The sequence below is a fragment of the Engystomops pustulosus genome, chromosome 3 (genome assembly GCF_040894005.1).
Source record: "Engystomops pustulosus chromosome 3, aEngPut4.maternal, whole genome shotgun sequence".
Classification (NCBI taxonomy): Eukaryota; Metazoa; Chordata; class Amphibia; order Anura; family Leptodactylidae; genus Engystomops; species Engystomops pustulosus.
The window spans coordinates 59,467,118-59,484,207 of NC_092413.1; the positions used below are offsets into that span (position 1 = coordinate 59,467,118).

At 38.1% G+C, this 17,090-nt stretch overlaps 1 protein-coding gene across 7 annotated transcripts in view; it reads right to left on the reverse strand.

Moving 5' to 3' along the window:
- Nucleotides 1-17,090, reverse strand: part of PLEKHG1 (pleckstrin homology and RhoGEF domain containing G1) — a 145,116-nt gene that overhangs the window by 8,577 nt on the left and 119,449 nt on the right. For all 7 annotated transcript variants that reach the window (XM_072140902.1, XM_072140900.1, XM_072140901.1 and 4 more), the window contains 11 exons: nt 14,156-14,202; nt 12,177-12,327; nt 11,363-11,494; nt 10,056-10,238; nt 8,042-8,137; nt 6,318-6,404; nt 4,653-4,686; nt 3,755-3,850; nt 1,725-1,763; nt 1,616-1,638; nt 106-318 (listed from right to left, as the gene is read on the reverse strand). In XM_072140902.1, the coding sequence (XP_071997003.1) occupies nt 106-318; nt 1,616-1,638; nt 1,725-1,763; nt 3,755-3,850; nt 4,653-4,686; nt 6,318-6,404; nt 8,042-8,137; nt 10,056-10,238; nt 11,363-11,494; nt 12,177-12,327; nt 14,156-14,202 (1,101 nt within the window). The remainder of the gene's footprint in view (nt 1-105; nt 319-1,615; nt 1,639-1,724; nt 1,764-3,754; nt 3,851-4,652; nt 4,687-6,317; nt 6,405-8,041; nt 8,138-10,055; nt 10,239-11,362; nt 11,495-12,176; nt 12,328-14,155; nt 14,203-17,090) is intronic.

A 17,090-nucleotide genomic window follows, 5' to 3' on the forward strand; every position in this document is an offset into this window, starting at 1 on the left:
AAATGCCTTCGGAAGTGTGGGGCCCACAAAATTTGCCAGTCAGGGGCCCAGATGTATAATGTAAACAGTAAAACCCTCAATTATATGTATATAAATGGTCTAAACCTGTTCAGAGTCCTCTTCATCATCAGCATCAGTCTGATCTCCTGGCCTTAGATGCAGTTTCTCACGGTTATAGGTGTGCTGAAAGAAGTCATGGGAGTTGCTCATATCAGTACTGTGAGACAGTACAGCCTTCCTCATTCCAGGGCTCAGAAGTATGTCCCTTGATCCTATGATAGATGCTTGACAGAGCAGACTGCCCTGTATGCTAATTCGCTGTAGATATTTTAAAACAAAAACAATTCTTAAAGCATATTACAGATCTTACAGATGGTTCACTTTGAAATGTCACAGAATATACCCTTTTACAGTAGAAGAGCCAATTTGATAGATCTACTTCTGATTGGTTTCCTTTATGGTAACATGAAAGATAAGTTTTGACGGTAGATTCCTCCTGCTTGCCTCTGCCCTAATCTGTAATTTAATAATCCTGGAACCTAACCTAACTTGATAAAAACTATATTTTAATATTATGTAAATTAACTGCAGAGACTACTGGGGCGTGGACTAGCCTGGCCGGGAAGTTAGGTTCCAGGATTATTAATTTACAGATTATGGAAGAGGCAGGCAGGCAGGATGAATCTACTATCAGACCTACTTCTACTTCTGATAGTAGATTCCAAATTGTAGGTTTCCTTTAAAAGATTATGGCTAAACTTGACTGAAACTCCACCAATTGCATATTTTGCGTTTGATAGTTGGGAAGGGATGCTTCATTGATGGGTCCTTACTCTGATGATCACGGGAAAGGACTTAGCCAATGTGGCAACCATGTATATGTCTGCTTACAAAGAGAAGACTTAATAGGATTGTGCCATTGTAAACATTTATCCAATACCCAGTGTTGGGATCCCAGCAATCAGACTTGTGGATAGGTGATTAGGGTCTATAATGATAAATGCTTAAAACATGGCATTAGGGGGAATTCACCTTAAAGGGGTATTCTCGTCTGGGCATTCACATTCAGTTTCACTAATCTTCCATATATAAACATTTCTTCAATTGGATGTTATAAAAAAAAATGTTCCTGTGTGAAGATAATTTCCCATAAACATAGCCATATTGTCCCTTAGAAACGAGATAGCTTCCTCGGTTACGACCACCTCACATTTGGGCAGCAGTGGCCAGACATGCGCTATTGAGTCCTGTCTGACCTCCTGGATTCAGCGTTCATTACTACAGGACGGCTGTGGGACATGCAGTAACTCATTTCATATACAAAAACTTTTTGTTTATTTGTGAAATCCTTCCAGCAGAGGTAGCCGTATCAGAGGAAGCTATCTCGTTTCTAAGGGACAAAAAGACTACATTTATGAGAAATTATCTTCACACAGGAACATTTTTTTTAAGAACATCTAATTGAAGAAATGTTTATATATGGAAGATTTATCAAACTGAATGTGAATGCTGAGACGAGAATATCCCTATAACTTTATACTCCTCCTTTACAACCAAGTGTTTGCATTTGATATTGCATGAGAAGCTCTGTATCTTAAAGTCAATGTTAACTCACCTTCTGAACTTCAGGGCTCATATCTGAAAATTAAGGATGAAAAACAATGTTAAAGTATGAAATGAATGAATTCTCCAATATACATACATATAGTTTTCTATGAACTTACCATTTGATTTCATAACTTTATGTACAGTAGAGGATGGTTCTGAAAAAAAAGATATTGAAACATTATTAACATTTTTCATCTACTCCATGTTGCAATGAGGATATGAGAAGAGAACAGTTCCATCTGCCCATCCTCCATGTGCATTAAAAGAAGACTTTCATTTATAGATCTTAAGTTAGTAGGAAATTGCCTGTTATTAATCAATGACAAAGATGAACATTTTCTACAAATATATAAATCTGCTATTGTAGCAGATTTTCCTGACGTCAATGATGGCTCAGACATTAATAACATATCCACTGATTAACTTTGCTTGGCTGATTTTGGCACAACTATAGATGTAAATACAGATGCAACTAACAACTCCATCCACAGCTGCTGCAACAAGGGTCCCCAACTATTTCTCTATAGACAGTTGTAGGTTCCAAGGCTGTGTTCCTTTCCCAAGCGCTGGGTGGCACTGGTGTAATAGGGGTATTAATCTGCACCAACACATTTACTGTAATTACTTATTCTGTACTCTATACCATTGGACACTCAGGGTCAGAAAGGAGAACTTACAAAACAAATCACTTACATTTATTTAGATACAAAGTAAATGCAGTGAACTCAACCTTTGCCCTGAGTAAAGGAAAATTGAGCTACTGCTCAGTTTAGCGTGTTACTCATCTCATCCTGGAGTTGGGTTATAAACACTCTGTAATGTTCAGGTCTGTTATCTGTATAATAATCGAGGACTATACCTTATTATAAGATTTACTTTATGTATTTCTATTCAGTTCATTATTAAGTAGCAGTCTCAGTCCTATTTGCTGCACATAGATTGCTACATAATAGTTTACTCCTACAAATAGATTTACTGGCTTAACACTGCTAATCTAATCTATTGCTTTTCAAGGTTTATTGCCTATACAACTCATGCTGCTGTTCGCTTATTCAAAACACACTGCTCTACTAGAATGTGTGGTTTTTGCCTTGAGGTAGTCTTTGCTGCTTTAGGAGAAGTTAATAAGCTACCCGCTATATTTTGTTTGAACTGGAAAAAAAAAACAGGGAAAAAGTACTTCTAGAAAACTTCGCTGTTTTTCCACCAGCTGTCACAGGAACTTGAAACTAACATCTTTCTTAGTGACAGAACTATGCTACAGATTAGGTACCATCAATATCCTATATGTATTACAATACACCATCCCTTCTTAATATTTCAAATTACTCTACTGCCGGGTATTGAAAAAATTGTAGATGATACTTTATTGAAGTAAGTCGGGTAAAGCTATCATAGATTGTAACACAAACCTATATCTTATCTTTATAAAGTGTAATAAACTTAATAGATTTAAAGAGGAATTTGCACTGTAGTGTGCCCTTTAATCCATAGGATATAATATGCCTGCTGGATGGCGGTCCTACCTCTGGGCCCACCTCCTATCTAGTTATTAGGGGTTCTCAGTCTTTTTATCCTGCGTGATGCAATAGATTCAGAATACAGGCGGTCCCCTACTTAAGGACACCCGACTTACAGACAACCCATAGTTACAGACGGACCCCTCTACCCACTGTGACCTCTGGTGAAGCTCACTGGATGCTTTACTTTAGTCCCAGACTGCAATTATCAGCTGTAAGGTGTCTGTAATGAAGCTTTATTGATAATTCTTGGTCCAATTACAACAAAAAATGTTGAAATTCCAATTGTCACTGGGGCAAAAAAATTTTTTTCCTGGATCTCCCATTATAAAATATACAGTTTCGACTTACATACGAATTCAACTTAAGAACAAACCTACAGACCCTATCTTGTATGTAACCTGGGGACTGCCTGTATGATGAATAAAGTTATGTATACAAGACTACCTTTCCATTGACAAGGAACATGGCACTCGGAAGATTTGTTGCATGGTTTTAAGACGCTCTTACTTGTGTCATGCCAAAGGTGGCTTTGATGGCACCTTTATGTGATGTTATTTTAACTCTCTCAAATCCTGTCCTGTAACTGAACCAACAGGCAGATCATCGGCTGTCCTAATACTTACCAGACTTTCTCCGGACTCGGCCGGAGGAAAATTCTTCCTTCACATTTGGTGTGCTTTTCTTCTCTACTTCTGCGGTGTAAGAAAATCCTGGATGATCTAAATTTGAACAACAGATTTTTATCCCTATTGTAATGTTACACGTAGAAAGCCTCTTTACCATATCTAAGAATATATAGACTCTCTGCAGGAATTTATAGTAGAATAAGAGTGTATACACCCCATTGACAGGCAACACAAAAAAGCCACATTCCGTTCTCAAGGGAGTAATTAATTTATTCAAAAATTAAAAAAAAGGACAACATGTCCACTGTATTTTTAAGACTGAACCGAGTCAGTGTTAACCAAACACACCCATCCACATAGAGATATTTTCTCTGTCTATTGTTAAAATATAAAACATGTTTCATTTTATTATACATCTTTATGTATTGCTGCAATTTTTTTTTATAAAATCATTGAGGCTGCAAATATACACAGAACATTTATCAAGATAACATTATAAATAAAACAATTGCAAGTATTAAAATGAGGCATTAATACTTAAATATAATAAAGAGAACATTGATAGTGATGTTTGTTTTATGTATTTGCATCTACTGTAGAGAACTAAAGTTCAGTAAATTACCTGCATCCAGAGAAGTTACACTGGGCAGAGGGGTCTTTTTGTAACTAGGGGTCACTTGTAAGCAAGGTGTTTTTAAGTCGGGAACTGTCTGTACACTTCTCTATTATCCCCATAGACCTTTCACAGAGGCTTTGGGGACCCTTAATCCTATGATCTATGGAATCCCCAACAATTCAATTCCCAGCAATCTTACATTTATCACCAATCCAGAGGTTAGGCATTAAAAAGGTCAATGTACTGTAAAAACATTAGAATATAAACATTAAAACTTACGGATAGCATCCATTTCCAAAATGGCTTGCTTTGCCTAGAATTCAAAACAAAGGAAATATTTCACACATCGACACACACGCACTTATAAAATATAAAACCACAATACTAATTTGTCTATAAAACACTGGCCTTACATATGTTTTATGTAATGAATCTCATAACCATCAAGTAGAACGAGTTGAACAAACACTAAACATACTGCACATGCAGTTTCTTCTGCCAGACCAGGGGTGGGCATTTCATTTTCCCATTGGAATGGTTTTAGAGGACCAGACTAATATACTTAAGTGAGTTCTACTCAATACCTGTATACTGTATTCCGTTTATAACCTACCCCAACATAAAAACCAGAAAATAAAATATTACAATGATTCAATAAATATATGGAGGACCTAATTGCATCATTATTTAATAAATTAATAAAGAAGACCTCAGACTGTCCCATGTGAGCTCATTAATAAATCTGAGTTAGAGGGCCGGATGTGGCCTATAGGCTGTACAATGCCGAGGTCTGTTCTAGACCCTTCATCTACAAGGAAAAAAACTTATTCTGTTCCATTATCCCAGAGAACAACAGCACATTAACATATACAATCTTTTGTGTAGTGTGTAGTCTTCACTCTTTATTTTTTACTGATCTGAATACTGTAAATTTTTTTAGAAACTGTGTCATGCTTTCATACAAGTGTACAAGAAACCAATTCTACCACAAGGTGGCGGTAACATACAGGTAGAATAAGGATCATAAAGTTATTTACAGTACAGGCAGTCCCCGGGTTACATACAAGATAGGATCAGTAAGTTTGTTCTTAAGTTGAATTTGTATGCAAGTCGGAACTGTATATTTTATCATTGTAATCCCAGCCAGAACTTTTTTGGTCTCTGTGACAATTGGATTTTAAAAATGTTGGGTTGTCATAAGAATCAGGACTAACACTAAAGATTCATTACAGACACCTCTGATAACTGTTAAAGCTGTTTATTGTAGCCTAGGACTAAAGTACAATAAATTACCAATATCCAGAGGTCCGTTAGGAACACTCGACTTACATAGACCCCTAGTTCCAAAGTAGGGGACCGCCTGTATTTGGAATGTCTGTACAAGATAATTCTATATCCCACCGGCTCACTGTTATATTCCAAGAAGATTAGAAGAACCTGATATTTCGAAAATAATATTTTTAAGCTAAAACTATGTATCAGTAAGTCAGGCAGGTTTCACTGTTGACAGCATCTAATCCTTTTGTAGTTTTGGCAGGGATTTCTTCAACCTGGTTTTAATTACTTAAAGAGCAGTGAAAGCGTTTGGAATGAATACAGCATAGAGCTGTGATAGTCACTTTGAAGTTTTCAAGTATAGATTTAACATCTGCCTACTTTTTATCAGCACATTACAAAATGTGTTACAGGCAACCAACCTTTGTGCAAAGAACAAAAAAATATATTGTTTGACCCAATCCCAAGCCTAAAACCATCTGGATTTCCTGTATATCTTATAAATAGTTAACAGTAAGATCTTAGACTTTAGAATCTGCAAAATTGTGAAACAATTGTGAATCTGTGTGTCCAACCATGGTAATTACTTACTTGCCAATGTGACTAACTGGCCTCTTAATCATATAACCCTGTGAAAACCCTGTACAGTCATCATGATAGTCTACTCACCTTTGCTGGTATTTTCGCAGGATGATTTTCTAGAATTAATCTCTTCAAATGTAGAATCCAAAGTCGTTTTTCCTGCTGAGACTTAGCCTGACAAATGATGGAGAAGAATGCATTAAAATGAGAACGTGTTATTTGCCAGAACTTGTTATCCACAGCTTTACCAATTTCTGAAAATCTTTGTTCCCCCAGCTATTATTTTTTAGTAGTTTTGAGTTGTATATTGCAGGGTCTGTGAGGTAGGGGTACTGTTTTTCTTCATTGGTAGCAACTAGAAACAAAAAATTAAGCCAAGCAATGCTTTAATTAGAAATAGGCATACAGATCTCTTTACAAGAAGATAAACTGTGCCTTCAATTCCACCTACTGGAAGGTATCCGGTTATTGTGTAACAAGCAATAGCATAATGGAGGATGGAAACCAAATCAGAAACCTTTGGGGTTGTTTGTCCTACAAAAGTGCAGCTGAGAGTACTGGTTGGGTTACAGATTTTGATGTGGTTATTGGATGTTTTCTTCCTCCCTATGAAGAGCACAATTTGGAACATTACATCTGTAAATGGAGAGGTTTAGCTATGCCTTAATATTAACGAGTGGTCAATAAAGATCAAAACGAATTTATATTTTCACAGCTCCATATGTTCATAGCCACCAGGTAGATACCTACTGGCATCTTGAAGAGGTTATGATAGGATTTAAGTGCATACATCTGTATTGACTGTTGTGTCCATATTGTGGCTATGACTATAGATTAGCAGCTCACTATTGGGGCCCAACTTTCACAACCCCTGCTAGTTATGACAAGGAAGGGACAGGTTGATACAAAGAGATACAGTATAAGACCTAGTCACTCATACAGATGTGCCGGTGTAAAGAATGACGTTGGGCTGATTGACACACTTTCCTGAAAAATCTGGGAGATTTTGAAAAATAGGGGAGGCCTCCCAGAATCTTTGAAAATTAGGCGAATCCCCTGACCATTCCACCAGCCTCTAAACAGGAAATTAACTGTTATTTATTCATCATTTAAGATTTCACCAGCAGATGGCATTGTAGACATCTTTCTATAGTTTGTCTCGGTGAAGAGTTTTAAGTCTCTGCTACAGTGTAGATTCTACATATGCACAAAGTACTTATGGAACTATACACAAACTTGACAATCATCAAGATTCAGGCAGAATTTATATCCATTTATGCTTTCTTGATGCTTTCTTAAAGCAAATTAGTGAAATAGTGGGCTTTCCCTTTTCTGGAGCTCTAGTGGAGTCTAGCCTGCTATGTCTGCCTTTTTACTACTAAGTAGCAACTAACAACATTGCTTGTTCAGAAACCATCAAATGGCCACAGTTAGATCTTGGTGCTGCTTCCCAGCTAATCTACAGATTACAAAAAAGTCTTGTAGAAGAAGTCAGGCTATTGTCAAAGTTACAAGTGTTCTTGCCTTAATTATGGGTTAGGTATAGCAAAATGTCCAAGCAAACTCAAGTAAAAAATGTACACAATAAACTCCATGTAGTGGTGACAATTCCAAGACTATGCAGACAGTCAGATCTTTGTATCAAAAAAAAAAAATGTTGGATCACTATAAAAAGTTATTAATTTGGAACCTTATTAAAAATGCTATATATGGTGGATACTTTGCATAAAGGAGTTTAATTATCCACTTGTTTTGCTTGCTTCTCCATTCTTTACAGCCTTTGTTCTCATATGTCACCAAGTAGAAGTTACCTGCACTGTATGTTGGAGCTTTGGGTTCTTGTAATGAAAGACACTAAAGCTGAGAGGTTCCTTGGGAATCACTTCTACCAGCATTAAATTGCAGCACTGCAGGAGACAAGAAAGAAAAGTGCAGGTTTATTAGTTATTTATTAATGGTATTTTCTGGTTGACATATTAAATTAAAGGGTTATTCCCATACTAATGAGCTGTGCACCTGTGTAACCTTGGTGAGATTTCTGGTCAGTAAATATAGAAGCTTTCTATAGAATGACAGGAAGCAGAGATCTACAAAACTGAATAATTGATACGGAAAGTATATTGGAAAATTTGTATAACTTTCCATTATACAAACAATAACATTAATTTGCCATATTGGGACTAAGTGTTGACACAAAGCCTCATATTGTCTGAGATGCTATCGCTATTTACCATCATGAGCTTCAATATAATTCATTGATAGGGTTGTTATAAGGATATCTTTTTATTGATCCTATTAAGGGATTCATAACTCATAGAAATAGTGTCCTTTGGGATCTCGACTATCCTCAATATGAGCCCATATACAGATCCCCTCTTTAGAAAGGTCTATTTCAGTCACATTCTAAAAGGGTCTGTATCTAATCGAACAACTTTTTTTGTACCATTTTAAGGCCGCATAGGGGACGTATGGGAGCGGTATGGTGCAGAACACGTGCGGCACCGTACCGTTCCGTAGCCGGGAGAAAGATAGGACATGTCCTATCTTTCCCCGTAATGCGGCACCGTGCGCCATATATCACTATGGAGAGGGGTGGGGGTAAGCAATGCTACGGTACAGCGAGCCTATCGTTGTGTGAATGTAGCCTAATTTTATAGCCATGTAGCTGGAATACAAACACAGTGATCCATTGTATTGAAGACCTGAGTGTAACTCTTGTAGTGCTTGAAATGTTCAGACATATCCCCTTTAAGTACCGTATATAAGCCAAGTTTTTCAGCACAAAAAATGTGCTGAAAAACGTCCCCTCGTTATATACTCACCCTCCGGTGGCCCCGTCCTGCAGCGCTGCTCCCCCGATGTCCGCGCAGGTCCTCTTCTGGCTCCCGTGGCCGTCTTCTGTCTTCACTAACTTCGTGCCGGGCGGCGCCATTTTTTTCCCCCCAGGCGGTGCCTAGTATGACGTCTGCAGCGGCGCGTCATACTAGGCACCGTCCATGGGAGAACAATGGCGGCGCCCGGCACGAAGTTAGTGAAGAAAGAAGACGGGCGCCGAAGCCAGTAGAGGACCCGCGCGGACATCGGGGGAGCAGCGCTGCAGGTCGGGGCCAAGGGAGGGTGAGTATATAACGAGGGGACGTTTTTCAGCACATTTTTTGTGCTGAAAAACTTGGCTTATATACGGTACTTAAAGGGGATATGTCTGAACATTTCAAGCACTACAAGAGTTACACTCAGGTCTTCAATACAATGGATCACTGTGTTTGTATATATATTTATTATTTTCTTTTAATGCTGGGCTGGCTGTATATTATTGGGGGCAGTGCTGTATACTACTGGGGGCTGTGCTGTATACTACTGGGGGCTGTGCTGTATACTACTGGGGGCAGGCTGTATACATACTGGGGGGGTCTGTGATTAATGCATTTCCCACCCTCGGCTTATACTCGAGTCAATAGGTTTTCCCAGTTTTTGATGGTAAAATTAGGGGTCCCGGCTTATACTCGGGTCGTCTTATACTCGAGTATATACGGTAAGTATCTGTGTTGTTAAATACATTATAAAGAAACCCATTTGTAAGTAGAGATACAAGGATAATCACAATATGAATATTAGCACATCTGTGGCTTACTTTTCATATTAAAAGGTCTTGGATCCCTGACACAAGTTTTGCTCATGTCCTCTTTATGAAGAGTTTTTTCAAGCATGTCATGAAATGTTTCATGTGACCACTGAATCAGTGCTAGGCTGTCAGAACGCCACAAAGAAAACCTTGTTACAATGAATGAGATGCCGCACAGCCAACACTTCAGAGCTGTAACCTACCAGAATATGGGCTTTGTATGTGTAAGAGTCGTCTCTCTTCTTTGTGATGAGGAGCAGCCTGTCAAACAGGAACAAAGTGCGCTCGTTCTTGGCTCGTTGAAAACGAAATGTGCCCTCCAAAACAAGCTCTCCATAACTTGTCAAGTCTGGTCCTTTCCAATTAGTGAGGAGGCTCTGAATCTCCTAAATATTACATCAAGTGTAAATTTTGGAAATAAGAAACCATAAATTATATTCCAACACCAAAAGTCATAATAGATCCAGTTATTAAAATGTAAAGACAAAAATTCAAAGCATAAAAAAATGAAACTAAAATGTGTTATTTAAAACCATATGAAAATATCAAATCTTTGTTCACCGTATGGAGAGACTGAAAGGGTTGCAACCAGCAGCAGAGAACATGTCTAGAGAGTAGTACTGTGCAATCCATTTTTTAGTACAATGGGGAACATTTACTAAGATTAGTGCAAACTTCACTAAAAAGTGAACTGCCTGTGCATATTGCTTGGTGCACTAGATTCATCACGATTCTGGCGCTTCCCTGCAATGGCCGGACAGAATCTGCCGCTTCCCTGCAATGGCCGGACAGAATCTGCCGCTTCCCTGCAATGGCCGGACAGAAATCTGCCGCTTCCCTGCACAAAACAGTCGCATGTGACACAATAGTGGCGCGGACACTTCTTAAATACCTGTGCAAGCAGTTTCAACTTGAAAGAACGTGCAAAGTTCGACAGAAAATTAGCACAAAGCCCTTAGTAAATGTGCCCCAATGTATCTACATTCTATTATGGACATCATTTTTATCAGAAAATGGAGAGTCCACTTTGTTCCTGCTTATGTTACATAAATGCAGGAACAAGTAAAAGATCTCACAAGTTTCTCTATATCGGAGAAACAGATAGTGTGTGAAATTGGCCATTGTTTCAGTGGATAACACATATTCCCATGTATTTCTATTGGCTCACATACACAGCCATACTTTCCACGGCCGTGTGAGCCCAATTGACCTAGCTACAAAACTCAGTGGGGGTTTAACAAGGTTTGTACACCAGTTTTCAAGCCAACTCTTCACAACGCCAGATCCATAGCAAGTGGTTGGGGAGGGACGTGGATGCTCCGTCACTTTAACTATAGCCTGACACAGGTTCTAGCGCAATTCTACCCTAGGACCTGGCGGGGAATTAATCTGAGCCTCTTGGTATATCCGGCGCAACATGTGCGGTAAAGAAAACATCCAGCTCTTGATATATTTATCCCAATGTCGTGTAAGTAGAAACACTAAATCATGTAATAACGTTGTATTATACCTGAAGTCTGATATCATGTTCATGTTTTCTTTTCATGTCATTAATATGCCAAGCAACCCGCTGCATTGTGTCAATTGCATCAAGGACAACATCATACCCTTCTGTATCCTTATTCAGGTGGTTGGATATTTCCTGAAATAATATAAAATTAACATGATAATGAAACTTTTCAATCTTTTTATGACACAATTCCGACTTTATTTGCTCCAAACAAAAAAAAAAACAACTATGTATAAAACACCTTGCAGCAGATTTATCAAGACTTTCAGACACTTTTGTGACCAGTGTGATTGTGGCCTTGGTAAAAGGGTAAAAAAAAAAAAAAAAAAAAAAAAAAAAAAAAGGTAAAAGTTGCAACAAAAGTTTAACAAAAATGTTCTAAAATCGGTCATATTACTCTGGCTTGTACCAAGCCAGCCTAGACAGCCTTTTACTATGGCAGATTTATCACCCAGCATCAGACACTTTGATCAATGGGGTGTAGCGAGTATTCAATATATTCAGTGTTAACTTTTCATAGGTTTTGTTTTTCTTGCTTTATACTTTGCAAATGAAATGTCTCCAAGCCAAAAAAATTTGCAGATTGGTGGTAGAATCTCACAACCCTTAAAGCAATAATAATAAGCAAACAATGACTTGCCTTAGGTCATCAAAACTATGAGCCTATGTAATCAAGACCATGACTTTCACTACCGGCCACACCTAGTAACTGACTGTGAGCCAAGCCGTCTTTCCATCTCACTTTTGTTTTTATCTGGCAAACGTATCTGAATATCATCTATTCCCCATTAACTGTTCTCTTGTGAATACTTACATGCAGCAGCAGATGGTACTTAAGAATTCTTTGTACAGGTTTCAAAAGGTAGGATCCGAGAGGAAGACTATGTTGTAGGACGTCTTGCCTTTCTCGCAAGAATTTTGCTAGAATCTTATTTCTCATGCATTCCGTTAGCACAGCCACAGACCTGTAAAATATACATTTAGTTATAGAGATGTGGTCAGTGGATGTTATGGTGCCCTAATTATTGACAGCATGAAACACCAATGAACTCTGTCTTACTCCAACCATGGGATATTTCAGAGAAAACACACAGTAGATGGACTAAAGAGCCAATGATAATAAACCTCGGTGTGTCTCTACATTCTTCCGCATACAGTTTGCATATTGACTGCAGCATGTGCACATGACAAAATTATAATTTTTATAACTGGCATAGGGATTCTTTCAGTATTTCATTTTGCCTATAGTTGGGGCAGCATGAAATTGCTATCAGACATTCTTAAATTTATAACAATGCCAACTATATAAAGTACATAGAAAATATCATAGTAGACAATTGAGAAGCAGCACTCCGGTATTTCCACTGAAGAAAAAAAGTTTTATTCCACCAAAATAGTGCGACGTTTCGCCAATTCAATCAAGGCATTATCAAGCATGCACTCCGGTATTTCCACTGAAGTAAAAAGTTTTATTCCACCAAAATAGTGCGACGTTTCGCCAATTCGATCAAGGCATTATCAAGCATGCTAATAATGCCTTGATCGAATTGGCGAAACGTCGCACTATTTTGGTGGAATAAAACTTTTTTTCTTCAGTGGAAATACCGGAGTGCTGCTTCTCAATTGTCTACTACTATATATTGGGGTCGCTGTCGGACCTCTTAAGACGACCTGCACCCGAATGTTTGTATATACACGGTGCCGCTCAAAACACCCTGTTTGGATTGCTAGAAAATATCATACATGTATGTAATTTCTGTTAAAACAGACTACATTTGATCAGATACACAAAGTTCTTTGCAGAGGTGTAGCTGCCACATCCTAATGCAAAAAGTGCATCAGCCCTTCCAACTTTATTGTATTGTCATGTGCTCCGAGGCACCCACACCCTCTGCATATCCTCATACCCTATACAGTATATAGGTGCATAGGTCAGCAATTTTTCTAAATTATTTTTTTTAATCTATACATAAGCATGTACAGACAGTATCTTACCATGTAATTTCACATTTCTCTAATCTCACTCCTTCCTGAAAATAATATTGCTTTCCTTTACAATTTAATATCTATTTAAGGGTTCATTCACACGCGGTATGCCAGCCGTGCGGTCATACCGCCGTGTGGAGGTAAGGAGGAGGTGACCTTGCGGCCGCACGTACGTCCCCATGAACGGCCGTGTGAATTAGCCCACACAGGATTTTCAGCAGTAACTTATTGCTCCTTGTTCTACTTTCATCATGGTGGCCTTGAAGACACCAAAGTTAAAACAAAAAAGCAAATTTGGACTATCATTGTATCTTCTCTCCAGAGTCCCTCTGTACAGGAAAAATCATGTCAGCAGCAGGACCTCCAAATATAAATACGCCCTGTCCGCACCTCCTTTTTCTTTAAGTTTTCTTTAAGTTCCCTGAAAGTGCAGGACAAGTCTTGTCTTGGAGTCTTGTCTTGTGAACTGTGCTGGGGCGAGGACCTGGGTACCCACAGAGAGCACTCAGAGTGCCACCTCGGCACTCATGACATAGGTTCGCCAACACTTCTCTATGCTATGGTCTCTTCAAACAACTGTAGAGGGTATCAGATGCCCACCATTCATATAGCAGTCACCTTTCCTAATAGCAGCTCATCAGTAAAAGAAAAATCCACAATACACCTTTTATAAACAGATGAACATGGAAATTTCAAAATTTCAATGATAAATTAATTTCTAGAACCAACAACTGATATTTAATTTTCTAGTAACCAAATTGGTATAATTTACTATTTGCATCAACAAACCAAATGATGAAGACTTACCTCGGATAGTTTGTACAATACTGCGTGTAGATGTGAAATTCTTCACTCTGAAAATTATAAAACGTATTAATTATTCTCTATACACAATGAGCAATCAAAGATTTTGGAGCAATAGAAGTTAATTGATATCCCCTAGGTAGGTAGAAGGTAAAGCCTGCAATACATATACTGATATATATACTGTATATCAACAGGACCATCTAATGTCTAAACTGGGAAAAGTAATTTTGGGATTTTGGGATTTCATCATGGCAAGCTCTTTCGTTACCAACATCTGTTAGGTTGTAAATCCACATTTAGGTCCTCCAGCCAAATGCATTTGTATGGGGCACCAGGTAAATTAGCTACAAGCTGAGATAATTGCTGAGTAAACAATTATCCAGAAGCCATCCATAGTATATGGGCAGTAAATGGTTCAGAACCAAGGGTCCTTTAACACTCAAAGATTCCTTACTCATGATGAAAGCCATTTATATCTGGTTTATCAGCCGTCCATTAAAACAGATGAATGATTGCTGTATCATTCTTCCCCATATAGCATAGAGCGACTGCACCACATCCATTCACACAAAGGGGATGTGCTGTTGACAAATAATAACTACGTCTACATCAAAAATACAAGTAATGACAAACAGCAATTGTTTACACAGAGCAATGGTCATGAATGAACACTAAGAGCCTTTGTAAAAAGGATCTTAACATCTGAGAATAAATAAACTACCCAAACAGGGCAGGTTTACTAGTCATTGGTGCATTGTACAGATAGGCCCATATACAACTTTAAAAAAAAAAGATGAAGTAAACATCAGCGAAACCCATCTCCAGTTATCTGTAGCATTTACCATTTCCCTATGTACACAAATAAGTTATCTGAAGACAATAAACACAATGAAGACACAAAGCTGGTAATGGCCTCAGCCGCACTTTAAACATGAGCAATACATCTTAGAGAATTAGTACAGAAAAAAACATCTATTATATTTCTGTAGTATAAATCTTTAGGCTGAAAGCAAATGCTTTGTGCTGTGAATACAATTTTAGCAAATAGTGGTGAACTGTGTCATAAATGGCAAACAAAACCTTGGAATGAAGCCTTGCATTGTTGACATTATTGGAAAAATATTCACTTACATGTAGTTATCTTTAGTTAATGGTTTGTATGATAAGTGTTTAACTGGCTAGAGTTCCCTGTCCTCCACTGTATATAGATTTACATTGCAAAGATAATGTATAAAAGACCAAAGATAGCTGCTTAACCCCTTAGTGACCATCCTTATAGATTTCTCTGTAATTGTCTGATTTTCTTCCACTTCTATTATTTTCAAGTCAATATGACCCTACAAAACAATGGTATATTTTACTGAAAGATAGGACCAATGAGTGAACATTGGAATTTAATGTTGTATTTAGATGGGTTTTCAACTAAATCCCCCTTAAGAAATTAGAAGGATTGAGCCGTATTGTGATTCCAGCTACAGTATAAGTGTCACAAAAAATAAAAAGCGGTATTTCCATCTCATGAAGGCCATCATAGTATATGATCATGTAATGTACTTGTCTTAATAACAAGGTTTCCAAGTTGTTCTGTGCCTCTCAGTGTTTTCTACATCATTGACATTGTTTGGTTACCTATTGCCCTACCCCAACATATATCAGCTGTTTGATAGAAATGTGTACATACTGATGGTGTAACACGGTACAATAGCTCGTATTCTGCATTAGCAATCTTTCAGTCTTGCTAGCTAAGGGAGTGTTAAAAGCACTACTCAAATACACTTCTTATACATTTACCATATTTCTTAGATATGACATTGAATAAAAAGTGATAAATGGTTAAAGAACAAATACTGCTTAAAGTAAGTCTTGTTTTCCACATCGTATAGTTTAAAGGGCAAAAAAATTAAATACTTCAGTCGTGATTTACCCAGAGAAAAACCTTGGATTTTACGGTTACATGGCACCAAATCTAATAATTTAAAGCAACATTCAAAACAGATTTATAGTGGGGTCATCTATCCAGGATACACATTTCTTAGCCAGATTTACAAATGGCTAGAAAGCACAGCTCTTCGTCTGGAAATCACACAGATGACCTGTTTTTTAGAATGGGCATTCTATCTGCCCTGTAGGAAAATGTTTTTACCCTGCAGGAAAAATAAACACGGCCACTTTCACACAAGTTTTTTTTTTTTTAATCTAACAAGCGGCTCAACATTATCACCTATCAGCAAAAATTGGGCTTCCTAATGGTTTAGGTGGAGGCAGAGATTCATAATATTTCATTTCCAATAATCGTGCACACTGTGAATAACACTGTCAGAGGTCAGTTGTATTAAATCAAGCTTTGTGGGCTGCCATATCTTGTGTTCTTTCTGGGATGTTAATCTATAGGGGGACATTTACATAAAGTGTCAGTGTCTGCACTGGCTTTGTTACCAACCTGCTCTCAGAAAGAAGACACACATTTAATATTGTAGAGCTGTGCAGAGACATTTCTGGCGCCGAGACTATTTTCTGTCCCTGGGACCAAAATCTGTCCCGAGCACCAGAAAAGTGTCCAACAGTCCCTGCTAGACCAGTTTTCTTTTGGTCTACTTTCCGCCAGTTTACAGCGCCCAAAAAGACATATTAATTGTGTCTGAGTTTCCACTCCGCCAAAGCCACGCCCCTTTTCGGAGAAGAGTCGGAGCAGATGGAAAAAGTCATTTTTTCTGGCGCCGCCAGCTAATAAATAGGTCTGAGAGCAGAACATGTGGTGAGAGCGCCACAAAACTGGCGGAAACGCCATAGTAAATGTCCCCCATAATGTTAATAGGTAAATTGTCCACACCTAAGAACCTGTGTTACTTGGAGAGCCACATGGTCGACAGGCAAAGTTTTGGAGAGAATGGAAAGGATAACTAGCAAAACACAGCCACCAACTAAGACTGCAAAA